Source organism: Callionymus lyra, chromosome 1 (genome assembly GCF_982586985.1).
Source record: "Callionymus lyra chromosome 1, fCalLyr1.hap1.1, whole genome shotgun sequence".
NCBI classification, from domain to species: Eukaryota; Metazoa; Chordata; class Actinopteri; order Syngnathiformes; family Callionymidae; genus Callionymus; species Callionymus lyra.
The window spans coordinates 7,086,258-7,113,317 of NC_141818.1; the positions used below are offsets into that span (position 1 = coordinate 7,086,258).

Here is a 27,060-nt window from a genome sequence, read left to right on the forward strand (position 1 = left end):
ATTCGCGAGACGCCGTCGCGAGAGAGCGGAGGCTGGTGTCAGCAGCAGCATCCATTACAGCATCAGTGGTCCTTTTCCAGCGAAAGCCTCCAACCTCTACCCGCCCCGGACTCGCGCGCTCGTCTCTGGGATGTCCTCGCCGCGGGGAGAGAGCGGCTCCACGGGAGGGGAGTCTTCTCGGGCGTGACTGCGGGGCTCGGAGGACCAGGACCGGGACAGAAGGATCGGATCATCGCGATGCTAGCAGGCTAATGCTAGCTTGTTTTTTTCACAGCCTCCTCCGCTCATCGTTGACTTTCCTTGAAAAAACACATCCGGCGTCGTTTCCCCGCCGCTGGTGGCGAGACATGAAGCCGGTGGAGGACGTTTGAACCCCTGAGTTCGAGCCCCTGCGGACCCCCCTCTAAAGCCCGCTCCGCCCGCCCGTCCACGGCTCGCCTCGGTGTTTCTTGAGATGCTGGCGGAGGAGGAGAGAGTGTGAGCGAGAAGGTCATGATCCTGAGAGAATGATCATGCTGGAAAAACAGGTAAGAGACGCCTCACCTGGGCTCATTTGCATAATGGTTGCCAGGACCAGGTGGGAGATTTTTTTTTTTTCGGAGGGGTGGGGGGTGATGATGGACGTGGTGGTGAAATGACCTCCTGGAGGTCATGAGTGGTCGAGGAGATCCTCCGTCATATGTTCGTCACACCCAGCTGAGGATGGGTCTGGATCCCGTCGCTGCTCAGATCTTTATGGAACTCTTTGGGGTTCGACCTCACAGATGGGGTCGTTTTCTGAAAGAAAAAAAAAAACAGGGTTCACTCAGTCATTATTCAGTCTTTGGTTCTTGACCATCGCCCCCCTAATCTTTGTGATGTGTGTCTGGTTGACTAGGGTGTCTGTTGACACCCCCTAGGTGAGGGGCGAGTCGGGGTCGTGGGGTTCAAAAGGCCGACATTATAAAAAACGATCGGATAATGTGATGTTTTATTTTGTACACGTTTAATTTAGATGTTAAAATATACCGTAAGGGCTAAAAGGAGCTGGAGTCCACTGTATCCTCTCGTCCTCAGTCATCGCTGTGCGATTTCCTCGTTCCTCTGGTTGCCAAGAACGTAGTAGTGACGGCTGCCATCTGGCGGCCTGAAGTTTAATACGATACGATATATTGCAATATATATTGAATGCTTGTTTGTGTCTTGGGTCCGCCCCGAGGCCTCCTCTTGTATTATTAAGTAAGGGTGTGTATTGGCAAGAATCCAGTGATACGATATGTATCACCATACAGAGGCAACGATACGAAATATATTGTAATACTGTAGGTACAAGGATGTATTTGTAGTATTGTCGAGTATTTGACTCTTGACGAGGTCGTAACTGCTTTCATATGTTTTGAAACCAAAATATGTCGTAATATCGGCTTTAACAGCTGCTGGAGACGACTGTATCCTCTCGTCCACAGTCTTGGTCGAGATCCCATTGGGGAACAGGAGAACGTAATGATTGCTGCCATCAAGTGGCCGAAAGTTTAATTACAACACAAAAATGAAAAAAACGCTGTAAATATTTGCGCGTTAATTGTAAATACCAATAATAAAAAAGAGGAACTACATTTGTTTATTTTATACGTACTTTATTAAAATATAACCCAAAAAAGAAGAACAATAACAATTAATTATGATTTGAAAACCCTCCCCCCAAAAAATATATATTCATATTTAGTAATACATTAAAATACATAAACCCAAATGAGAAAAATATCGGTTAAAATAAAAAATCTAATTTTCAGTCTTGGCTTGACACTAGTTTAAATACCTGTGATGTACACACAATTCTACACAACTGGGATCATACGTGTGAGCGTGTTCTGATTCTGTCGACAGGATCCAGATCTGGCATCGACTGCTCAGGCCTTGACCAGCTCTCATCCTGATCACTCGCCTCAGTTACGACACGAACATCCGTTAGTTCCCAGAACAGTTTCCCTGGTTCCCACATTTGTGGATCGAATGGTAAAAGTCGCAGAGTCAGCGACAAACACTGGATCGTGTAAACATGATTCCCGGGGTCAAAGGTCGTCGTCTGCTAAAGGGATGTCGTCTAGTCCGGGGGCCCGTCGGGTCCCGTTCGAGTTATTTGGGGCGAGAAATGTTCTCAGATGAAGACACTCTATTTCGTCCTTTGTTTGACGGGCTGTGACAAGAATCCCAGTTCCCCGGGGCGATACTCTCTCTCGGAGTGACCACTCAGTGTGCATTGTGTTACTTGTCCGACCTCAGCGGGTCCTGAGGAAACAACAAAAAGCTGCTCTAGTTGTTTGTCCGACTAGTCGGCTCTCCTCCTTTCCAGCAGCTCCACCTGCTGTCCGAGCTTGTTATTGATAAATAGACACAATAAGTTCCATATAAAAAATGGTGCTTAAACTTTTGCTCTGTTTTTTGTATTTTAGTTTAATATTACATAATTGTGAATTATATTTATTAATGGAATTTTACACTTAATTCTGCACATTATATTATTTATTTTTGTATTTGTTATTGCATTTATCTTAGTGTACAGTTCATTATTACCTCTGCCAAGGAGGTCTGTGAGCTTGAAAACATGTTGATTATGGGATAGTTGGTGTAACAAACGAAATCTAGAATAACACTGCGGCTTCATGCTGTCTAAATATTTCAAAAGCTAAAAAAGGTTGTTGGATTCTAAAGATAAAATAGTGGTGTAACTGAGCCAGTGTCACTCTTGTCATTATCTGAGTCTGTTCTGAATACTTTAGACTTTAGACATTCTTTTATTGTCATTACACAGAAATGAACAAAATGTGGTTGCTTGGCAACCGTTAAAAAAAACACAGAAGAGAGATGTTTATATAAAAAGTATAAATATAAATATTGATAGGTTAAAAATAGTGCAATATAGTATAACAGAATAAATAAATAACATTATAAATATTGCATATAATAATTAATGTATATAAAGTATAAATACAAATAAGTTAACAATAGTGCTAATATGTTATAAATAGAATAAATACATAATATTTTAAATAGTACATACTTCAACTCAATTGTAGTTCAACGTCAGATGGTCATGGAATAAATATTATCACATCAAATGCGTAAAATCAGACAAAAAAAACGACCCGCTCCACCCGTCCTGTCTTTGTCCCTGGTAGAGTTCACTTCCTGTCCGGGGGGTTCTGCAGAGAACCAGAAGAAGAAGAAGAAAGAGGGGGGGGGGCTGTTTTCAGCGGCGCCTCCATGAAGAGCTGGCTTTGCTCTCAGTTTCCATGGCGACGGCTCTTATACAGTATTCATCTGTGGGACGACTCCTGCATGTGAAAGCAGTTCCCAGCGGTGCTCGAACCTTCCCTTCAGCCTCGTCCTCGTCCTCCTGCTGTCCAGACGTCCTTCTTCACGCCGCTCACGGACCCCTTGTTTTCTTCTTGTCAGGATCCCCGGGACCACGATCCCCCGGAAACATTAAACATTCACAGCAAGCGTTCACAGAGTGGTTGTTGTGCGTTCGTGTCGACACCTGTGAGAACCTCACTCGCATCTGAGCCATGATTCCTTTGAGGGGAATTAGTTAAAATCTTAAGATAAAGAAGAAATAAAATAGGTTCTAGAGGTTTGAAAAAATACGTTTGTTTTTCACGATCGTGTATCAATATTCAATAGCATTACATTTTTACAAATTTCACATTTTATTATTATTTTTATGGTTTATATTTCGTTTTTTTAAATTTACAATTAACATCCAATTATTGACGGCATCCGTTTCTGTTTGTGCTGCAATTACACTTCCAACCGCTAGATGGTAGCAGTTGTCATTACGTCCTCCGAAGCCAAAGGATCAATGGAATCCTTTGAAATGCCGGAGGAGACTGGGGACGAGAGGATACGGTTGACTCTAGCAGCTATTAAAGCTGATGTTGCTGCTACTGCTTTACAGTTTTATCAGTTCTGCTGTTGTAACTGTGAGCAACTCTTACAAAATAAATACACAAACTTAACAATTTAAGATTTAAATCCAACTTAAAATCTCCCTTTTCATGTGTTCACATTTTTAAACGTTAAAGAGAACTTAATTTTAAGACCCTTAGGTTTGATTTATGCCAATTTTGCTCCATTTTCGCATGAATAAATTTAATATCTTTAATACCTTATAAGGATACACAGGACATTGAATGCAAAATAAACCCAGGGATGACTGAGGATGAGAGGATACAGTCGACTCCAGCAGCATATGACATATTTTTGGTTTCAAAACAAATGAAAGCAGTTACGACTTCCTCAAGAGTCATGAGGTCTATAAACTCTGACCCCCCCCCCCCCCCCCCCCCCCCACTGAAGGGACCTAAAATGTCCCGGGGCTCATATTTCTCTGTCGCACTATTGGTCGACAGCGACAGCTTTCTTCACACCCATCTTATCCAGGGAACACTTTGGGGTCCTCCGCAGGATTTGGGGGCGATTGTCGACCGTGGAATGAGTTGAGTTGTTGCGACTGTTGTTTTTTGTCGACAGAACCAGAGCCTGTGTGTTAAGATTCGTTTCTACACTTCTGAGTAAGTCGCTCTGACAGTTCACCGGGTTTAACCTCTTCCTGGTCAAACTCTGGTCGTACAAGTATTTCATACCTCCTGCAGAAAAAGGAAGTAATATTAATTTATTGGGGTTTGAGAAACTATTAATGCACTTTAACATTGCGATACATTTGTCACTGTACTGTAATGATATTCAGCAGCACCGTGCTTTTAGTATCGATTTTTAGTTAGTATTTTTTTGCTTTAAAATCTTTTTTTTAAACAATCTTTTATCATAATTCTAATAATCTTTATAATTTAATAAATTCTGTGTAAAAAGAAAACAAGTTTACATTTAAATTTTCAATTAACATGCAAATATTCACAGCATATTTTTATGTTGCATCTAAACTGTCTGCCACTAGATGGCAGCAGTCATCGCCTTCTCTGCAGTTAATGGGACAATAATATCCTGCGAGATCCCTGACTGAGGACGAGAGGATACAGTCGACTCCAGCTGCTTTTAAAGCTGATGTTTGGACATATTTTGGTTTCAAAACAAAGGAAAGCGACTTCGTCAAGAGTCATGTGGTCTGTGAATTCTGCAACACCAGAGTTAAGTACTCGACAATACTACAGATATATCCTCGTTACTACAGTATCACGATATATCGCATCAATGCCCCAGATACACCTATTCGTTTAACTCGATTGCTAGTGGTGTTGAAACATTATCATTATGTTCCACCAACTCACGAGACTTGAGATTCCTTCCTGCTGGTCTCACGCAGCAGCTCGTAAAGAAGAACCTGAATGATACCCAGTGGAGGAAGAGGAGAAGGAAGAGGGAGGAGGGGAGGACTAAAAAGAGGAGTTGGGGGTGGAGGGGGAGGCTCGGGGAGAGTCTGGCAGGAGATTCCTTCAGTGGCGAGAGGCAGAGTGGCGTCGCCACTTCTTCCACGTCTGCGGGGGGACGCTCGGACCACAAGCATGGACGCCATGTTCAGTCTGCAGCGAGCGCTCGCCGCACCCGTCAAGATGTGCATGTTCGATTTCCCCGTCAACATCCTGGACGACCTGGTGAGACGCTGCAGCATGTGTGTGTGTGTGGGAGAGAGAGAGAGAGTGTGCGTATGTGTGTGTCATTAAATTGTAATTGTGTTCCATTTCTGTCCGTGTGAGTGAGTTGCTCAGGCATCACACACTGTTCAGTCGGTGTGTGTGTGTGTTTTTTTTCTTCGTCGGGACTTTGCGTGTTTACCTTCTGCGTCAGTCGTGTCTGACGCTCCGGTGTTCTGGTTCCGATCCGTAACTGTTGCCGCCGTCCTGGATCTTGTTAGGATTGATGGCTCTGGAGATGGAACACGGTGAGATTATGGTCTGGTAATGGCAACGGATCGATAATAATTCATCCCCGAACAGAACTCGATGGTCTCAGACTCGAGCACGCTAACAATAACATCGATACACCGCTATTAAACTGTTGACGTGGCAGGAGCCCGGACTGCTGCAGGTGCAGCCGTGCATTCTGGGATTCCTGTGGTACACCTGTGATGAGAGCAGCCTCCTGATTGGTTAATGGATTTTGGCTTGTTGTCCCACTTCTTGTCCCTAAAACATATCTGACTCCAGTGGGTTTGTTTTGTGTCTTTTGCATTGGCAACAATCTGGGGATACGTATCACGATACAGGGGCAACGATACGATATATTGCTTTATATTGTAATACTGTCGTAACAAGTATGTATGTGTAGTACTGTCCGAGTACTTGTCTCTGGTGCTGCATTATTTACAGACCACATGACTCTTGATGAAGTCGCAACTGCTTTCATTTGTTTTGAAACCAAAATATATTCAGACATAAGCTTTAAAGGCTGCTGTATCCTCTCATCCTCAGTCACCAAGTGCCAAGATCTCGCAAGATTTTGTTGCTATTCCTTTAGCTGTGGTTTAATTGCATGGAACTGCTCACAAAAACACAAAAAATAACAAACCCATTGAATATTTATATCTGCATTTTTTATTTAAAATAAAATCGTATTATTTTATTTCACACAAACTTAATTGAATAAATAAACCTTAAATTAAAAGACAAAAAATGGTTGCAATATATATCGGTGTATCGGGATTGTCTCACACCCCTAGTCTTTTGCGCCTTCATTTCGGACCCACATCAGTGTGAATAATCCAGCTCAGACCCGGTTCTGACTCACGCGTCAGGTTGTGTGAGATCCGACCGTGTCGTGATCGGAGAAGACGAAGTGGTCTCGGTGTGATCTCGTCTCTGACTTCAGCTCACATCTCGTCTGGTTCTGGTTCATCCTGAAGTTCAAGTGGACCAGAATCTCAGTCGTCACGTCTCCCTGCGGGTTTAATTGAGGAGTTGAGTTGTCGACTCCTACACTTTGTAAAACACTTTTAAATACACAACATTTGCTCTGATTTGTTGCCGGCCTGTGTGTGTGTGTCTGTGTGTGTGTGTGTTTGTGTGTGCGTGTGTGTGTGCGTGTGTGTGTGCGTGTGTGTGTGTGTGTGTGTGTGTGTGTGTGCGTGTGTGTGCGTGTGTGCGTGTGTGTGTGCGTGTGTGTGTGTGTGTGTTCCGACCCTGGACCTGATTGTGTTTCATGTGGCCTGGATTCTTCTGTGGGTCAAGTGAAGTCACGGTGCTGCTCAGAGTTTTGTGTGAACAACTTTGTGTCTCCGATATGAAGAGGATTTAATCAGTTCTCATGAATTATTAAATTATTTAGAGACGCAGAGGTCAGTGTTTGTGCATTTTCGTCATTGTATATGATGTATTATATGCTGACAATGGTGTTGTGTATGTGTGTGTGTGTGTCTACTAGCTTTTTACAGACTTGTTGCAAATGTGTGCGCCAGTTTGTGTGTTCAAGCATTATTGATGTGAAGTGAGGACGTTCTAAAACACAAATGTTGTTGACCCTCACTTTGTAGTGACTGAAAGAACAAGACCACAGATACTAGAGTTTCTCTGCTGAACTCACCACTGTTAGAAGGTGTTATTGCAAACGTGTAAACTGTCACGAGTATCTCCATCTGATGAAGTGTGTATGAATATTTTTACTATTGAACAACAGAAACAAGATACCGCAGATGTCGACTAAATTGTTTATAGAAAACACGTTGAATTTCAGACCTAAATAGGGGTGGGTATTGGCAAGAATCTGCCAATACAATAAGTATCATGATACATTAGACAACAATATGATATATTGCGATATTTAAGGAAAACCGCAATTTATTTGTACTATTGTCCGAGTACTTTGGCGTTTATAGACCACGTCACTCTTTCTCTTCACTTTCTTTCGTTTTGAAACCGAAATATGTGTAAATGTGAACCTTAAAAGCTGCTGGAGTCGACTGTATCCTCTCGTCCCCAGTCATCGCCGAGATCTTGCTGGAGTTCATGGTTCCTTGGATTTCGCTTGTATTTCATGGGTCCTTTTTGTTAATAGTTAATGAAATATCATATAAATTGATAGCCAAAAAAAACACTAGAATATATATTTTTAATACAGTACTGTTAAATGTATGTACAGCATTGTGAAAAACTCGACCAATCATGAGGCCAAAGTATTTTAGCAGGCAAGTCATTGCCCAAACAAAAACTTGTAAAACGTAGGAGTCTGATTTTAATCTTGTCTTTTTATTCTTTGAGGCTCTTAATTATCGCTGTGTTTGTCTTTTACCAAACAAATTACCTTTCTTTATCTTCAGTTTTACTTTATTGTTCACGACCATCTACATATTTTAGGACCTCATATCAACATCTTCGTTGATTTCTAGCCGACCATCTGAAGAGGTAAAAGGACTGGACCTGAAGTTAGACATATACGTAGAACAACAGTTAACTCAGTGGAACCTGCAGCTGAAGCTAATTCTTTCAGGAGAGACTCAGAGTAGAACCTTGAGAAAACACTTGAGGTTCAGCCCCTCTTTACTCCAGCTGACCTTGGATCAGTGGAAGAACATGGATAAATTGGTGGTTTAATTCTTAATTTTAGACTTTTATTAACCTTTAAAAACCTACTAAACCTGGAGTTCCACCAACATCAAGTTGTTGTTTATCGACTATTGAGTCATCAACTGGACCTTTCAGAACTTTGGCCAGTAGCTGCTGTAGGACACCTTTGAACTCCTCCGTCTGGTGGAAACGTGGACAGTGTTTCCACCAAAACAAAAGAGCTGAAGCGAGTCTCAGATTATCTCCACATTACAGACGACTGTCCACTTCCTCCCACGGGTCACATGGTGCTGCCAGATCTTATCCGATCCTCACTCCAGAGAGGAAATATAAAACATTAATTTTAGACTGTTGATGCTCAGGTGCGATGACTGATGTTGTGGAGAGATTCAGGAAGTTAGAGGAGACGAAGATACTGGGGTGATGAAGAAGTGACGACCGAAGAAGAAGTCAAAAGAGTTTCAGTACTTTTTATACTGATGAGTGAGTCACACCTGTGGGAGTCACACCTGGTGTGAACTATGACTTGTTCTTTTGCACTGGAAGTTATTATTATTATTATTATTGTAAGTAAAACTGGCAGCGTAAAAAGTATTGTTCAGGAACCAAGTGAAAGTATCGATATAAGTATTTGTATCAAAAGTTTTTCCACGATACAGACATTGTGATTTCATAGAATTCATTTTGAGGCTGTGATAAAAAAAATCCTTCTTTCCTTGTATTTAAAAAAGTAAAAACAACATGTTATATATTAGAGGTGGTAGATAAATATCAACACAGCGATATTGCTATTATTCTTTTCTACGATACTGTATCGATTTTTCTTAGTTTTCCAAAAACCTACTAATTACTTTTTATAATTTGGCTTCCAAATCATATTTTATATTTGACCATAGTTCCATTAATGGTTTATATTTCAAATGTGTGTGTAAAATAAAATAAATAAAGATTTTTATTTACATTTAACAAACAAATATTTGTTCATTTTGGTCTCGCAATGAAAATACTTTCTTTATGACAGCAGTCGTTACATCCTACTTAGTTAAAAGAACAATAAAATCCTGTGAGGTCCTGGCGATGACTGAGGACCAGGGGATACAGTCGACTCCAGCATGTTTTAAAGCCAATGTATATGCGTAGTTTGGTTTCCGTCACGACCGCGTCATGTGGTCTGTTAATTCTGCAACACCAGAGTCAAGTACTCGACAATATTACAAATAAACCCTTTTTACTACAGTATAAAAATGTATCACAATATATCGTGATACGGATCACTAGATTCTTGCCAGTACACACCCTTATTAGATATTTTACTTGTGTAGCCAGTTTTGTTTCAATTTTCTTCACTCAAATTTGTGTGATATTTATAATAATTTCTTATATTATTCATTATTATATTAACACACACACACACATGTCATATGACTCATATATCATGACAAATAATACTGAATAACAATATTAGTAATAGTCTGTGTTTTACTTCCTCCACACCTACTCAAGTTCAGTCTTGTCTCTCGTCGTTTCACTTTCTCTGGAGTTTTTTCTCGTCGTAAAAACTCCCGCGGGTTGTGAAAGGCGGTGAGTTCCTCTAAACCCGCGACGCTCGGCCCGTCAGAGTCGTCTGCGCTTGTTGACTCAGCTGAGAGCAAACAGCGCGACCTCGGTCCGAGAGGAGGAACTCCTGCCTCAGGGTCCAAGGTTCTTCTCAAAGTCGGGAAACGTTGGAGGTTTTCTGAGAGAGAGAAGGTGATGTGGTGCTGCGGGCTAGCCAGGACCCCGGCTAGCTGGGAGTCTGAAAACTGTTGGTACAGGTCTGTGAGAAGACGCGGGACTCAGGTGAGACCTTGATTCACTTTGCAAAAGGGTTTGGAGCCTAAATCGATCAATCGATGACTCATTACGTTTGAGCTCAGAATGCTTTCTTTCTTAAATGTGAGTTGGAACTTCAGGTGCTTTCCTTCAGAGGGGAGGTTCCTCTGCCAGAGTGTTGATCCCTTCTTTCGCTCTTTTTGGTCTTTTGCTTTGACGCCCCCCCCAGTTGTAGAAGATAAGGTGGGCCCTTGAATGTGAGCAAAAAGAAGTATATTCAAGTGTACTACGAGTATACTTTTTTTATACTAGAATCAAAAGTATACTTGAATATACTTCTGTAAAAAACAAGTGTATAATATTTATACTTATATCATATTAAAGTCTAAGTAAGTTTACTTTTGACATACTTATGAAACAAACATAGTACACTGATGTATACTTATAATCAAGTATGCCTTTTAATTCAAGTACAGTGTACTGTTTTTTTTCTGTATAGTTGTGATCCAGAACTGTGCAAAGGATCATGGGAGTGGGTGGCAGAAAACAGACTTTTGGTGTTATTCTTAGATACACGTTTGCTTTGAGGTATTACCACCGTTATACATCTACATGTGTTTGATGATGTAGTTCTGGAGCTTGGGTTTATAACATACAGTATGTTTAATATTTTGCGTAACATTTACGTAACTTAAGGACAAAAAGATAAACATTCAACTAGACTTTTCTTACTAATCAAGTTCTTGTCCCTTTCACAAGGGTTTGGCAATAGAAATAGAAAACATGGATGTGTTCTTGTCTTTCTTGCTTTTGATGCATCCAATATATGTTATGTAAGTCCAAACACAAGAACGTTTAGGCGACACACATACTCAGGAACTAAAGATTGCGAGTTTTTGACTCATTTGATCGTGTTAAACGTAGTGCGATTTACCTTAGTAAGTACTAAAAGTATTTACCTAGTATACTTTAATTTACTTCTGTAAACTCAACTATAGAGTTGGACTATATATATAGTACACAGGTAGTATAGAGATGACTACAATTGAAAGTATACTTAAATAAACTAAACTATAGACTCGTATTGTATATCTAGTAAACTGGTAGTATAGTATGGAGATGATTATACTTTTGCAGTATACTTGAAAATATACTTTTGGGGAGTATACTTTGTACACTGTTTATAGTTTTTTGATTGTTAAAGCGCTTTGTGACCCTGGTATAGAAAGGCCCTTTAGAAAAAACTATTATTTACTTACTTACTTACCTACTGGTACAGTATAGGTAAGTATTCTTAAAAGTATACTTCTGTAAACTCAAAATGTTCCAATTTAGTCCAAATAAATGTCAAATGACTATACTTTTAGTACACTTTAAGTGCGTATACCTTAGTATACTTGCTATACTTTTACTCAAGTATACTTGATAAAATGAACTTCAAGAATACAACTTTTTTCCAAGGGAATTGTCGTTTAGGGCACAAACTGAATATTTGTGAACAACTTAGTACTTCACACTTGTTTACAGTGAAGATCCTGATCTGAACATCCAGGATTTCAGAAGTCATGTGGTGTAGAAGAAGTACTTTGATGTTTAAAGTTGTGTTTGTTATTCTGATTTGTGGTGTCAGGCTTTGCCAGGGTTGTGTTGTGTAACTCGTGTTTCTGAACGTTTGTTTGACATCAGCGCCGGACTTTTGTCTCTGGTCTGGTTCGAGGCAGGATCCGCTCAGAACTCGGTCCAGAGACGCGTGAAGGGTTAAAGCTTGTTTACTTCAGGCCTGCACCTCTGCCTCTGAGCAGCAGGGGGCGTCTTTTGTATGGCTGACGCTCGCACTTTAGTTCAGCGAGTTCACTGAACTTTGCAAACCAAAATAAACATTGTCAGTGAAACTTCTTTAATCCTGTTGTTTTGAAGGTGAACCTGATTTGAAGAAAGGATATAAGAAGATAAATAAATAAAAGTGCAATCCTACGTTAACATATTTAATAATTTAAACATAATGCGTTCATAATGATTCTTAAAATATACATTTCTTCCAACAGTAATAGGGGAAATAGTGTATTTCGGTGTCGATGTTGTCAAGGATACAAGTGATGACAACTTGCTCATCACTTCCCAAAGATAACACGTCAGTGTTGCCTTCAGAGTCCAACTTGAGAATAGGAAAGAAGTTCATCACGCACTGAACATGGATTTATTTTCTCATTTAAACTCGTTTTTTTATTTTTTATTATTAATAATATGTGTTTAAGAAGTTGTTTCTGTGTCACTTAGATGTGATCTTAAGTGGTTAAATATTTAACGGATTTTGAGTGGATGAAACGTTCGATAAACCATATTTCGGGCGGCCCTGAACGCCTCATCAGTCCGAGGGGGGCGGAGCTAAGAAACCCCCCCACACACCAGTCTGAGTCATGGCCCGACCCAACAGATCCACATCTCCAGTTCGGACTCTAACGGCGAAAACAATGTCGGTACCGTAACCCCGGACGGCGGTTCTGTCCGCGGGGCATCCATGGTCCATCTCCCGGGGACGCACAGCGAGGCGCGCCGCGCGCCGCTGCTCGACATGTTCGACTCGTCGTGGAGGGTTCGGAACATATGGGACGGGGTGAGGCTGGAGGTGGCGGAGCAGCGCGGCCCGGTGGTGCTGAGCAGCTTCACGCATCTGGACCCGGACCTGCCGGCGCTGGAGGTGAGAGGCCGCGGCTGGAGGGCGAGGCTGAGACCCGGGTGGGAGGCTGTTGTGATGACGTGATGCGGGACCAGAACTTTTAGAGGGACTTCGTTGATCCTCCTTTGTTCTCGTGTTGGGATAAGTCATTATGTTCTGGTGCCACAAGTCGTTGTTTTTTTACGTTAGTGTATTTGTTTAGCTCAGAATTAGACACATTTAATTTCTAGTTTTATCTCATAGAACTTTAAAATAAGTTCTCTTTATAAGTGAAGTAAAAGTTTTCAGTGTTGTTGTTAAAAACGCTACACTAGTAGAAGTACAAATGTACATTTACACGTCATTTAGCTTGTACTTTATAGGGCTGTGTATTGGCAAGAATCTGGCGATATGATAAATTGTGATACTGTAGTAACAAGGATATATCTGTAGTATTGTCGAGTACTTGACTCTGGTGTTGCATTATGTACAGACAACATGACTCTTGACGAAGTCGTAACTGCTTTTATTTGTTTTCAAAACCAAAATATGTCCAAACATCATCTTTAGAAGCTGCTGGAGTCGACTGTATCCTCTCGTCCTCAGCCATCTCCCAGGATTTTACACTTACTTATTTGAAATATAAATATGATTTAAGTCACACAATTAACTCAGAATTAGACACATTTAATTTCCAGCTTTATCTCATAGAACTGTAAAATAAGTTCTCTTTATAAGTGAAGTAAAAGTTTTCAGTGTTGTTGTTAAAAACAGCTACACTAGTAGAAGTACAAATGTACTTTTACAAGTCATTTAGCTTGTACTTTATAGGGCTGTGTATTGGCAAGAATCTGGCGATATGATAAATTGTGATACTGTAGTAACAAGGATATATCTGTAGTATTGTCGAGTACTTGACTCTGGTGTTGCATTATGTACAGACAACATGACTCTTGACAGAGTCGTAACTGCTTTTATTTGTTTTCAAAACCAAAATATGTCCAAACATCATCTTTAGAAGCTGCTGGAGTTGACTGTATCCTCTCGTCCTCAGCCATCTCCCAGGATTTTACACTTACTTATTTGAAATATAAATATGATTTAAGTCACACAATTAACTCAGAATTAGACACATTTAATTTCCAGCTTTATCTCATAAAACTGTAAAATAAGTTCTCTTTATAAGTGAAGTATAAGTTTTCAGTGTTGTTGTTAAAAACAGCTACACTAGTAGAAGTACAAATGTACATTTACACATCATTTAGCTTGTACTTTATAGGGGTGTGTATTGATTGCAAGAATCTAGAATACCATACCATACCTATCGCGATACGATACATTGTGATACTGTAGTAACAAGGATATATCTGTAGTATTGTCGAGTACTTGACTCTGGTGTTGCATCATGTACAGACCACATGACTTTTGATAGAGTCGTAACTGCTTTCATTTGTTTTCAAAACCAAAATATGTCCAAACATCATCTTTAGAATCTGCTGGAGTCGACTGCATCCGCTAGTCCTCAGCTATCACCCGGGATTTTACGCTTACTTAATTGAAATATAAATATGATTTAAGTCACACAATGAACTCAGAATTAGACACATTTAATTTCCAGCTTTATCTCATAGAACTGTAAAATATGTTCTCTTTATAAGTGAAGTAAAAGTTTTCAGTGTTGTTGTTAAAAACAGCTACACTAGTAGAAGTACAAATGTACATTTACACATCATTTAGCTTGTACTTTATAGGGCTGTGTATTGATAGCAAGAATCTGGCGATACCATACCAGACCTATCGCGATACGATACATTGTGATACTGTAGTAACAAGGATATATCTGTAGTATTGTCGAGTGCTTGACTCTGGTGTTGCATTATGTACAGACCACATGACTTTTGATAGAGTCGTAACTGCTTTCATTTGTTTTCAAAACCAAAATATGGCCAAACATCATCTTTAGAATCTGCTGGAGTCGACTGCATCCTCTCGTCCTCAGCTATCACCCGGGATTTTACGCTTACTTAATTGAAATATAAAATATGATTTAAACCACACAAAAAAATCTATACAGTTGTTTTAAATACCAATACAGATGTAAACCATCCTAGAAATATGTTGTTTTTTTTTAAGTTAAAACTTAAAGCTGTAGCTGCTCACAGTTTGACTCTTTGACTTCAGAGGACGACTGAGGTTTTATGAGCTCTGGCATCTACCCGGGAAGAGGAGTAGAGCAAGTTCTCAGCGGTGAGGTCAGACCAGATGTTGGGGCCGTGTCTCCACTCTGACATGGGAACATCCCTGGACTCCCTAATCATTGGCTCAGTGTTGTTTGTTGTGTGTATCAAACTGTGATTTGCTGAATTGAGCGTTGGGGTCCAAGTGGGCGGGGCTTCATGACATCATCCTGCATTGTCACGTCCTTATCTTCAGAGAGGTCCTTGTAGTCATCAGAGTTGTTATCAGAGGCTCTGATAAGACCAGAACCCGACCTGGTTAACTTCACGTCCCAGAATCTTAACTCGGACCACATGGACGACATTCTTACAGGCTCGTCTTCTGATAAGAACCGGGACCTCTAATCCGTCCTCCTCCGTTACCTAACGCATAATCCCACCGCTGCCAGAGGGGGTTTCCTCTCCCCCCCCCCGTACCCGTGTCAAGGTCATCCGACACCCGGGTCTGGTTACCGAGGGGCTCCCGGGACGTGGGTGGAGAGTTGGTTGATCCCTCCAGCAGCAGCAGTCATTCATCACTCAGCAGGAGATCCAGTTTCTGACTCGAATACTTGACCGAGTTTTTTTTCCTCCGGTCTTGAACCCCCAGAAGAGCTGAGGGCTCCGAGAGGAACGAGACCACAGAGAAGAACATCTGGGGGAAAATGGAAACAGATTTGTGGACTTCAGCTCTGTGGGGCTGAAACTTTCGTCTGACTCTGGAGCCGTGTGTCGGTTCTTAAGTCTGAGACCGTGGTTCACATTCTTTCCAGACCCAAGATGTGATCTTGAAGTTGAAGTATCTCAGGGTTTTCTTCATGGACTTTTGTCTCATGGAATCTCAGTCACTCAGACTCCTGGATGCCTCCTTGTAAAGGGGGAGGAGGAAGCCTCAGGACATGCCAAAGAAGTTACAGTACGTGTCTATCACGATACTGAGGCAAATATGCAATATAGTGAGATTAGTAACAAGGATATATTTGTAGTATTGTCGAGTACTTGACTCTGGTGTTGCAGATTTACAGACCACATGACTCTTGACGAAGTCATAACTGCTTTCATTTGTTTTGAAACCAAAAAATGTCCAAACATCAGATTTAAAAGCTGCTAGAGTCCAGTGTATCCTCTCGTCCTCAGTCAGCGCTAGGATCTAGAGGTGTTTCCATGTTCCTTTAGCTGCCGTCAATTAATCCTTTAGTGGCTGAATTGAATTGCAACAGACAAATTAATAAACACGAATATCTGGGTTTTAGTTATAAATAAAATTAATCCCAAAAATATATTTTATTTTATCAGAATCAGAAACTTTTATTGCCAGGATTTTTTTGTGTGGTGTCAGTGCAGAATAAAAGAAATAGAACAACACAACCAAGCACCAAGGCAGCCATAAACCATGAAAAAACTATGATATAAAGCAAAAAATAAATATATTACTATTTTTTTCTCCATATATAACTGTATCAATATTTTCTAACAGCCGTTAAGATTATAGTGTTCAAGCTTTGTCCTGATTTGTTTATTTAGTATTAAAATTGTGTTATTATTTACTATTTTAACTCTGGAGAAGTTAAATCAGTTATATTTCTTTTTTTGTCATAATTTCCCTTTATTTGTTGTTATTAATTGCGATTAATTAAAAAAAAAAGTCTGTCAAAAGAATTTTGTAAGAAATTATTTTCATATCATATTTTTTTTAATTTATTTTTTATGAAAAATTGTTGTATTATCTGTGGCTATTGGAAAAAAACAATTTCCCGAAGGAGACCTCCTGAGGGATCAATAAAGTTTTACCTTACCTTACCTTACCTTATTTTAAAAATAAAATCTGTATGAAAAAATATAATGCTATCATGCTTTTACACTTGAGTTCCAACCTCTCAGAGAAAGTACCTTGTGCTCAGTAGATCTTTAATGATGACAAATGAATATATTAAATCTGATTTCCATCCTGTTTCTTGATAAAGCCTGGGCGGTTCAGATCAACCCCCGGGTCGTTGAAGTCAATTTACCGTAATGTTTGGTAGTTTTCTCCTCAAAGCGGAGGCACAACATTGAACCACTTCCTGTCCTGTGACGTGGTTGTTTCTCGCCCACCGACGTTATGCGAACAAACATTTGTTGTGCGTCGCCAGGCGGCGAAATCACAATCTTTTGTGACGTCTTGCGAGCAGCTGATCCGATGTCATGTGCGCCGGCGGCGTACAATCATGTTTCACACAAGAGAAGGTTCCGCTGGCGTCCTGCGGGGTCACAGTGGACCTCCGTCACCACAACAACAACAGGGCGGCCTTTGTCCGAGGCTTTCATGTCAGCGCCGCCTCTGATGAGCTCCGTTTTCATAAGTATTTCAGTGAAGGACAACTTTTGTGGGAGTCTCATCTGGGGGCCACAAACCCCTCATTAGGTTCATCCCGTTAATTCAACACAATGGAAAACAACGGCGTCTTTGTTAAGTTCAGTGATGAATATGTGAATCAGTTCAGAGGCTTTTGAACGTCTGACGACACGCTGTTGTCGCCCCGAGATAGAGGAGGGTTTTCGATGGTGGAGCAGAGAGGACGAGAAACTCCAAAAACAACAGACTTTAGGAACGAAAAAAACAGGAGAATCATTGCTGGAACCTTTTCTCAGGGGCCACATTATCACGGTTCCGCTGACCCTCTTATACACCAGTAGGTCGATAGAAAAATATTGTTTATTTTTTATTTTATTTTACAATTTAATATAATTATTCTCTTTTTAAATATAGACACAATTTTTTTCTGTCAATAGGATTTAACTACCTTTATTCTTTATTTATTTTGTGTTATTATGTTGTATACATATTAAGATTAACCTATTATAAATATTGTTCAATTTAACTCTTATCATTAAACAAAAATATGAGTTTTTGTAGGGATTATTCGAAAATTTGGACACAGAAATTGGCATTTTTAGTTACAACCATGAAGCTGTAACCAAGCAGAAACTTTTGTTGTACCTTTGCTTTTTTTTCTGACCAGGACCTGTTTTTATTCTAGTGCATCCCTCGTTTTTTTGTTCCTTGATTTTTACAAAATTCCACTATAAAAAGATGACATTAATGTTTTCGTTTTTAATATGTTTATGGTTTTTTTTTTTGTCTCATATTAATACTTATTTTTACTAGTGTAATTAAATGTTCGTCTTCTTTTGTGTTAACTTTATTAAATGTATAAATTATCTATAAATAAAAAAAAGATATGTTACTATTTTACTGTATAAAATATGTTTAATTATATATTATTCAACACATTTCTGATGACACACTTCACAAAAATGTTTTTTTTTAAAGAGAAGTAAAAATAGTTGAAGAATTCTGTCTCTTCAAGGTTAAATAACACCGAACTATAACGCACCTTTTCACAACGATTGACTTCTAGATCAAGTTCTAACGGCGTGGCGCTGAACAAATGTCACATTTTCCAGATGAAGTGACCTCACTGGCCGTCAGCGCCCTTTGTTGCGAGGGGAAGTCGCTGGCTTGTGCTCCGAGCCGCTCGATTGTGTCGCTGCTGACAGCGGTGCTGCTGACAGTGGTGCTGGGTCTAGAGTTTCCACAGGGAGTTCCCCGGCCGCTCCGCATTTAGACCTGGACTTTTGAGAGGCTGAAGCTGGAGCCGCCGAAGCAGGTGCGACTTGTGTCGAGAGACCGCCGTTGTGCGTCTTGTGTGCGATTGTTGTCTCGTCGGGGGTTGAAGCGACGGTGAGGATCTGAGGCAGAAACATCTGGATTGAACTAACGCTGTAACGTAAACACTCGCTGACCCAGATTCTCCCCTTTGCGACTTTGATACACCGTTCAATTTTTGTACGTGCCCACGTTTCTGTGTTGTCTGTGGTGGAAGAAAAAAAAGAGCTGAGCCAGAAGACAAATCTCTGTTTTGAGGGTAGATTTCAACTCTTTCTCTGTGGACGGTTGTAACTAAGGGGTTACATGCAGTTGCGCTGTATAACCACTAGAAGCTTCATTTAAAATCTAATCCCATTACAGCAAAGCCCTTCTAGTAGTTATCAGACACTACTGATTTGTTCTTGTAGACCCACTTCAAATAGGTACTAAATTATTGCGAACATAACTTTTAACTCATAAGACTTAATTTACCATAAGGCACATTTGTTCTCATAGAAGCTCAGTCATCCAGGAGATACTCGTATGAGGATGGATGGGGAAAGACTTTGTCAAGATTTTAGTATTTACTAAAGATATAAACCTGTAAACTAGTGAAAATGTGTGAAACAATCGATTTGCAGATTAATTCAACTTCAAAACTGCAGAAGAATTACCGTATAACACATAATAATAACACATTTCAGACAGTAATAATCAATAGAATATACATCATATTAAATTGTATTTTATTTCTGTGCAACTGTGTGTTTCTGTGTGTGTATAGAAAAAAGAAAGGATGAAGGAAAGATGAAACTGAGGATGAATGAATGATGGGGAGAAATGTATGGATAAAAGATTGTAATTATTGTGTTAGATGTAAAGATAAGGAATAAAGCATGAGTTATTGAACCTTAATTCGTTCTTAAGATTTCGTTCTCTTCAGATGTTTGTCGTGCAGTCAAGGGAGCGTCATCTAAAGAAGAGCTGAGCCAGAAGGAGACGTTTCTCTTTATGGTCGACGTCTTCTAACGTATCTGCGAGTCCGTTGCCATGGCGACGACTTGGTTGTACCTCGGTTCAATACATTCCTTTATTCGTGTCATTCGACGACGGCGGAGCGTCTCCGACCGACGGCGGGATTTACGACCAACGGCGGGATCAGTCGAACGATCCTCCGCTCACCGGCAAAGCTCTTAATTGTCGTGACAGAATCTTGTGAGGTTGATCCTGATCCCTGCAGGAGATCCGATAATGCCGGCCGCGGTCATGTGACCTCAAGCCGCCATGGCGATACACAATAGTTAGCTTCTTAACTACTAAACAATCGTTAGGCTAAGATGGATTTTACCAACTTGGCAAGAGTTAGCATAGCGTTGCCGCGGCAAAAGAAATACTCCGCAGCTTTTTTTTGTAACTTGTGTATCCTCTTGTCCTCAGAGCTCGACGCAGGAGATCGGCGAGGAGGCCGAGGATGACGCCATCTTCACCATCACGCTGAGGAAGGTGCAGCTGCACCAGTCGGCCAGCAAGGGGCAGCGGTGGCTGGGCGTGGACACGGACGCGGCCCTCAGCCTCTATGAGACCTGCAAGGTCCGGACCATCAAGGCCGGCACGCTGGAGCGGCTGGTGGAGTACATGGTGACGGCATTCCGGGGCAAGGACTCCACCTACGTCACCATCTTCCTGTGCACGTACCGGTCCTTCGCCACCACCAAGCAGGTGCTGGACCTGCTGCTCAACAGGTATGTGAGGGGGACCAGGACCTGTAGTGGACCAGGATCGTTAGTAGTTTCAAGTGTGCCTGATGGTAAATGAAGTCTTATGAGTTAAAAGTTAGGTTTGCTATAATTTAGTACCTATTTGAAGTGGGAATATATCATTAGATACTGATAACTACTGGAAGGGCTTTGCAGTAATGGGATTAGGTTTTTAGATGAAGCTTCTAGTGGTTATACAGCGCAACTGCAAGTAACCCTTCAGTTACAACCATCCATAACACGTGCAGAAAACATTGTTAACATTCAGGTCTGTAGTTCAAGGGAAAGAGGTCAAATCCAGCACCTTAAGTAGGCCAAGAAGAAAGGGACTTTGAAGACAATATGGAGACAAAGATCTAGACCCCTGGGAGTTACGAGGCAACGTAAAAGCTTTGTTAATACTTACCTGGTTCTGGATCTTCTCCCACAGGTACGCCAGACTCCAGAATTTTCCGGTAGCTTCGACCCACCGGGTCTCTCAGGACGACTGCATCGAGCTGAGGAAGTAAGCGTCGACCCGACCTGCGTCGTTCCCCCTGGAGTCACGTGACTCAAAAACCCCTTCTGGTCTCCCCGCAGCACGGTGTCGTCCATCCTGGGCGCCTGGTTGGACCAGTACTCGGAGGACTTCTGGATCCCCCCCGGCTACGACTCCCTACACCAGCTGATGTCCTACCTTCACATGCACTTCCCCGGCTCGGACCTGGAGCGCCGCGCTCGCAACCTGCTGGCCCACTTTCACCGGCGGCAGCAGTGCGAGCCGGAATCTGATGGTACGACGGGGAGAGAGGGGCGGCGGGAGTTTTGGGGGTGTAGAGTTTGTGACATTCCTGTGCCTGCCCTCAGGTGATCACATCGGCTGCCCCTTCGCCACGCAGGAAGAGAGCGGCTTCGAGGACGAGCTTCCCGCCTTCAGCTTCCTGTCCTTCGACCCCATCATGGTGGCCGAGCAGTTCACGCTGATGGACGCGGTGAGGCCGCCATATTGGTTGTTGTTCGTCTTCACGCTCTAACTCACCTCCTTTTTCAGGATCTGTTCAAGAAGGTGGTTCCGTACCACTGCCTGGGCGGGATCTGGTCCCAGCGAGACAAGAAGGGGAAGGAGCACCTGGCCCCGACCATCAGAGCCACCGTGGCCCAGTTCAACTCGGTCACCAATTGTGTGATCGCCACCTGCCTGAGCAGCCCGGTACTGAAGCCCACGCAGAGAGCCCGGCTGCTGGAACGCTGGATCGACGTGGCCCGGGTCAGAACCGTCAGCCAGTTAAACCCTAAAGCTCAAATAAAAACCGTCCTGACTCTGACTCCATCTCCCGCAGGAGTGTCGGATTCTGAAGAACTTCTCGTCCCTGCGGGCGATCCTGTCGGCGCTGCAGTGCAACGCGGTCCACCGTCTGAAGCGGACCTGGGAGGAGGTGTCGCGGTGAGTTTCTGCCGAGTCGTCGGAACCGACGGCGGAGCTCGTTGGCTGACGTCCCGTGTTTCACCCGCAGGGAGAGTTTCAGAACCTTCCGTGAGCTCTCCGAGATCTTCTCAGACGACAACAACTACTCGCTGAGTAGAGAGCTGCTGGTGAAGGTGAGACCGCGCCAAACCATCGCTTTCACAATAAAAGCACTATGTCTAACTTCACAATAAAAGCTCTACATCTAAACTTTACAATTAAAGCACTATGTCTAACTTCATAATAAAAAGAACTCCATCTGAACTTCACAATAAAAGCACTATGTCTTACTTTAAAAGAAAGGCACTATATCTAACTTCACAATAAAAGAACTATGTCTAACTTCACAGTAAAAGAACTATGTCTAACTTCACAGTAAAAGAACTATGTCTAACTTCACAGTAAAAGAACTATGTCTTACTTCACAATAAAAGAACTATGTCTAACTTCACAGTAAAATAACTATGTCTAACTTCACAATAAAACAACTATGTCTAACTTCACAATAAAATAACTATGTCTAACTTCACAATAAAATAACTATGTCTAACTTCACAGTAAAAGAACTATGTCTTACTTCACAATAAAAGAACTATGTCTAACTTCACAATAAAATAACTATGTCTAACTTCAAAGTAAAAGAACTATGTCTAACTTCACAGTAAAAAAACGATGTCTAACTTCACAGTAAAAAAACGATGTCTAACTTCACAATAAAATAACTATGTCTAACTTCACAATAAAAGCACTATGTCTAACTTCACAATAATGATAATAGTATACACATACACGCATACACATTCACCAGCACAAATATTTATACATTTTTATTATTTGTAAGTAGAAAACCAACATTTTTTATTTCAATACTACTTATTGTTCAATATTGTTTCAATGAATCGAAGTTCAATGGATGTTATTGTGTTTCAACACAAAGACACTTGACCTGAAGGCTTGAATGACGGTCTCGGGGGAAACTCCTGCTCACGTCAGAGTGACGGAAACTTTCTCTCCACGTTGATAACGCCACGTCTGGGCGTCGCCTCTAATCTACTGTGTCCAGATCTCAACACGAGACTGAGTCCAGGTCCAGTTTCTGGGTCTCCGGTCACGTCACCAAGAAAAACAAAACTGCAGAGACGAGATATTTGTCAATCACTGTTGATTTTATTGACAAAATATTTTAACGTTCATAACTTTTAAACTTCATAATTCCATCTAAAATACATACTAATGAGTTATGTAATATTTACATAAAGAAAATAATACTTTCATTGTATTTCTACTTCCTGTGTGCGTCTGACGCTGTTGTGTCCTGACAGGAGGGAACCTCAAAGTTTGCTACGTTAGAAATTAACCCCAAACGGGCCCAGAGGCGACACCAGCAGCAGAGAGACCTGGTGAGTCCAGTTTAAAACACAAATCTTAATTTCAAACATGTGTCTATGAAACAAAAGCGTGATGTGTTTGCTGCCATCTATTGACCGTAAGAGGAACTGCATTAGTTCATGATCGTTTTGTTGCTTATTTTCATTGTTTTGGTTCTGAATTATGTTTTTTTTTGTCTCTCAGGGTGTGATGCAGGGAACCATCCCTTATCTGGGAACCTTCCTGACCGACCTGGTGATGATGGACACGGCCATGAAGGACTACACGGAGGTGCGACCCGCTTGTTCCTTTCAGAACCATCAGAACTCACACTAACTCTTGTTCTGTCTCTCAGGGAGGACTCATCAACTTTGAGAAGAGGAGGAAGGTGAGTCTTCAACCCTGGACCGGAACCATCTCAGCTTAGGTCATGTGGGCTTCAACTGTGTGTGTTTGTGTGTGCGTGCAGGAGTTTGAGGTGATCGCTCAGATCAAACTGCTCCAGCTGGCGTCCAACAACTACAGCTTCACTCCGGACGCTCACTTCAGAGAGTGGTTCGCTGGTGTGGAGAAGTTGAGCGAAGCCGACAGGTGACTGACCTTCTGTGTGTCTTTGGTTTTTTTTCTTCTAGAAGTTGTGGGTCAGTGTAAACATTTTTGTCTATCTTCACATATTGTTTGATCTTCATTTAAATGTGATTTATTTTTAGGTGACTGTTTGTCTTTGTAACAGACCATGAAATGGGACTTATTTGTGTGTTTGTGTCTGTTGGTTTGTGCACAAATGTGTTGTTGATGTGTGTGCTCATGATTTGTATCTTTGTCTGTGTGTTAATGTTGTGCAGCTACAACTTGTCGTGTGAGATCGAGCCGCTGTCAGAGTCGGCCAGTAACACACTGAGAGCCAAGAAGAACGGAGGGATCATGAAGCGCTGGAGCGAGTGAGTGTAACACACACACACACACACACACACACACATACACACACACATACACACACACAAAGCATACGTATGCATACACATGCCTATACACAAGTATACATTTATACATACATACGCAAAAATACAAATATAGACACGCACATACACATGGACACAAAGGCACAGGTACACACACTCGCAGGTAGATGCAGACACGAACAGTTACAAATACACTCATACTCACACACTCGTATCCATACACACACACACACAGTTGCATACACACACGTATACATACACGTATACACATAAACTCGTACTCGCACAAATATACAAACACCCTCATGAACACAAATGTAGACACATACTCATAGGTATGCACAATCACAGGTATACACACACACAAAGTTGCAAACACACACATGTACACTCATATCCATACACACACATTTACATAGTTGCATACACACATACACACAGTTGCATTCAACACAAACAGGTACACACATACACATGCATACTCGTACTCACACATTCATATCCACACACACACATTCACACAGTTGCATACACACACACACATATCCACATACACACAAATATATCCACAGACATTTACACAGTTGCAAACACACACACACAGGTACATGCACACACATATACATATACACATACACATACACACGCATACACATACACACATACACATACTTAAAACGCACACACACACTGAATTTCTCTAATGTGTGTGTGTTCATCTCCTGAGCAGTCGTCAGCTCACCGAGGCTGGTTCTGGTGCCGCCGGGTCTCACTCCAAGTCCTTCGACCACTCGCACTACAGACCGTACCAGGGCGGCGGCGGTGGCGGCGGTGGTGGTGGTGGCGGCGGCGACAGCGGCGACGCTCTGAGCGTGACCTCGGTCAGCTCGAGCGGGTCTGACCTCGAGGACGTGAATCCCAGCTTCCTGTCCGACTCGCCCGAAGCCCACGAGCGGAAGGTCAGTCGGAAAATAAAGAATCCACCACGAGTGAGTCAGAGAGGCGTGCGACGGGTCAGAGACGACAAGTCCTTCTGGATCCTCAACCACTGTTCTCTGTGCAGACTTCCACGCCGTCGGTCAAGCTGTCCGTCTCAGCGCTCGGGAGAGAAGCTCCGCCCACAGACTCCACGTCCACGGTGAGTGTCAATGGATACTGACAACAAATGTAGCTCTACTTCTCCTTCCTGCTAAAATGCTGCTTTTCAGTTTTGTGCTAACGTGACTGTGTGTCAGTTCTGGGAGTGCACGTCCCTGTCCTCGCTGGACACGTCGGGCATGGGGTCCAGCTCCGGCTCGGCCTCGGGCTCCAGCAGCGCCTCGTCCTCCTCCGTGTCCTCGTCGACGCCGCTGTCGGCCTCGCGCTCGCACAAGCGCTCGGTGTCGGCCGTGTCCAACTACAGCACGCTGTCGCTGCCGCTCTACAACCAGCAGGTGGACGACTGCTGCATCATCCGGGTCAGTCTGGACGTGGAGAACGGCAACATGTACAAGAGCATCCTGGTGAGTCGCCGAGGATCCATGTCACGATATGATATATGGATTTATATTGAGTGCTAGTTTGTTACATTACCAGAGGAGTCGCTGAAGGAGAGAGGTTGGGTCCGTCCCAGGGCCTCCTCTTGTATTATCGCAAAGTATATATAAAGTCACTACTACTATAAGAGGTGTGTATTGTTAAGAATATGACGACACGTATCACGATACAGGGCCAACGATACGATATATTGCGATATATATTGAATGCTAGTTTGTGTCCTCGGTCCGTCCCGAGGCCTCCTCTGGTATTATTAAGTAAGGGTGTGTATTGGCAAGAATCCGGGGATACGATACCTATCACGATACAGAGGCAAAAATGCGAAATATTGTAACACTACTAGGTACAAGGATGTATTTGTAGTATTGTCTTGTATTTGACAAAGTCGTAACTGCTTTCATTTGTTTGGAAACCAAAATATGTCCTAATATCGGCTTTAAAAGCCGCCGGAGACGACTGTATCCTCTCGTCCTCAGTCTTGGCCAAGATCCCCTTGGGGAACGGGAGAACGTAATGATTGCTGCCATCAAGTGGCCGAAAGTTTAATTACAACACAAAAATTAACAATCTCGATGTATTGTCAAGAATATGATGACATGTATCACGATACAGTGCCAACGATATATTGCGATATATATTAAATGCTTTTTTGTGTTTTGGGTCCGCCCCGAGGCCTCCTCTGGTATTATTAGGTAAAGGTGTGTATTGGCAAGAATCCGGCGGTACGATACGTATCACGATACAGAGGCAACGATACGATATATTGTAATACTGTAGGTACAAGGATGTTTTTGTAGTATTGCCGAGTATTTGACTCTTGACGAAGTCATAACTGCTTTCATTTGTTTTGAAACCAAAATATTTCCTAATATTGGCTTTAAAAGCTGCTGGAGGCGACTGTATCCTCTCGTCCTCAGTCTTGGCAGAGATCCCCTTGGGGAACGGGAGAACGTAATGACAAAAGTTTAATTACAACACAAAATTAACAAATGCTGTAAATATTTCCATGTTAATTGAATTTTTTTTTCAATTGCATTAATTATTTTATACACACTTTATTTAATTATCAACCATAATAAACTATAATAATTAATAAAATAAAACATGATTTGAAAGCAAACAAACAAACTCGATACATTGCCGTTGAATATATGATATATTCAGTATCATGAAGAAAAATATT

The 27,060-nt window shown here is 41.8% G+C and overlaps 1 protein-coding gene across 6 annotated transcripts in view; it reads left to right on the plus strand.

Moving 5' to 3' along the window:
* The first annotated feature begins 53 nt into the window (after positions 1 to 53).
* LOC148087692 (ral guanine nucleotide dissociation stimulator-like) overlaps positions 54 to 27,060 on the plus strand; it is a 29,716-nt gene continuing 2,709 nt past the window's right edge. The window contains exons 1-16 of one of the 6 annotated variants that reach the window (XM_087790324.1): positions 54 to 527; positions 20,248 to 20,552; positions 20,998 to 21,072; positions 21,147 to 21,340; positions 21,414 to 21,538; positions 21,598 to 21,813; positions 21,887 to 21,990; positions 22,061 to 22,145; positions 23,334 to 23,411; positions 23,584 to 23,670; positions 23,735 to 23,767; positions 23,849 to 23,970; positions 24,225 to 24,320; positions 25,072 to 25,330; positions 25,405 to 25,479; positions 25,550 to 25,843. In XM_087790324.1, the coding sequence (XP_087646450.1) occupies positions 507 to 527; positions 20,248 to 20,552; positions 20,998 to 21,072; positions 21,147 to 21,340; positions 21,414 to 21,538; positions 21,598 to 21,813; positions 21,887 to 21,990; positions 22,061 to 22,145; positions 23,334 to 23,411; positions 23,584 to 23,670; positions 23,735 to 23,767; positions 23,849 to 23,970; positions 24,225 to 24,320; positions 25,072 to 25,330; positions 25,405 to 25,479; positions 25,550 to 25,843 (2,169 nt within the window). In that variant the 5' untranslated portion in view covers positions 54 to 506. Of the gene's footprint in view, positions 528 to 5,459; positions 5,592 to 12,703; positions 13,006 to 20,247; positions 20,553 to 20,997; positions 21,073 to 21,146; positions 21,341 to 21,413; positions 21,539 to 21,597; positions 21,814 to 21,886; positions 21,991 to 22,060; positions 22,146 to 23,333; positions 23,412 to 23,583; positions 23,671 to 23,734; positions 23,768 to 23,848; positions 23,971 to 24,224; positions 24,321 to 25,071; positions 25,331 to 25,404; positions 25,480 to 25,549; positions 25,844 to 27,060 lie in introns of those variants that run through there. The other 5 variants (XM_087790323.1, XM_087790321.1, XM_087790322.1 and 2 more) reach the window with 5 other exon arrangements.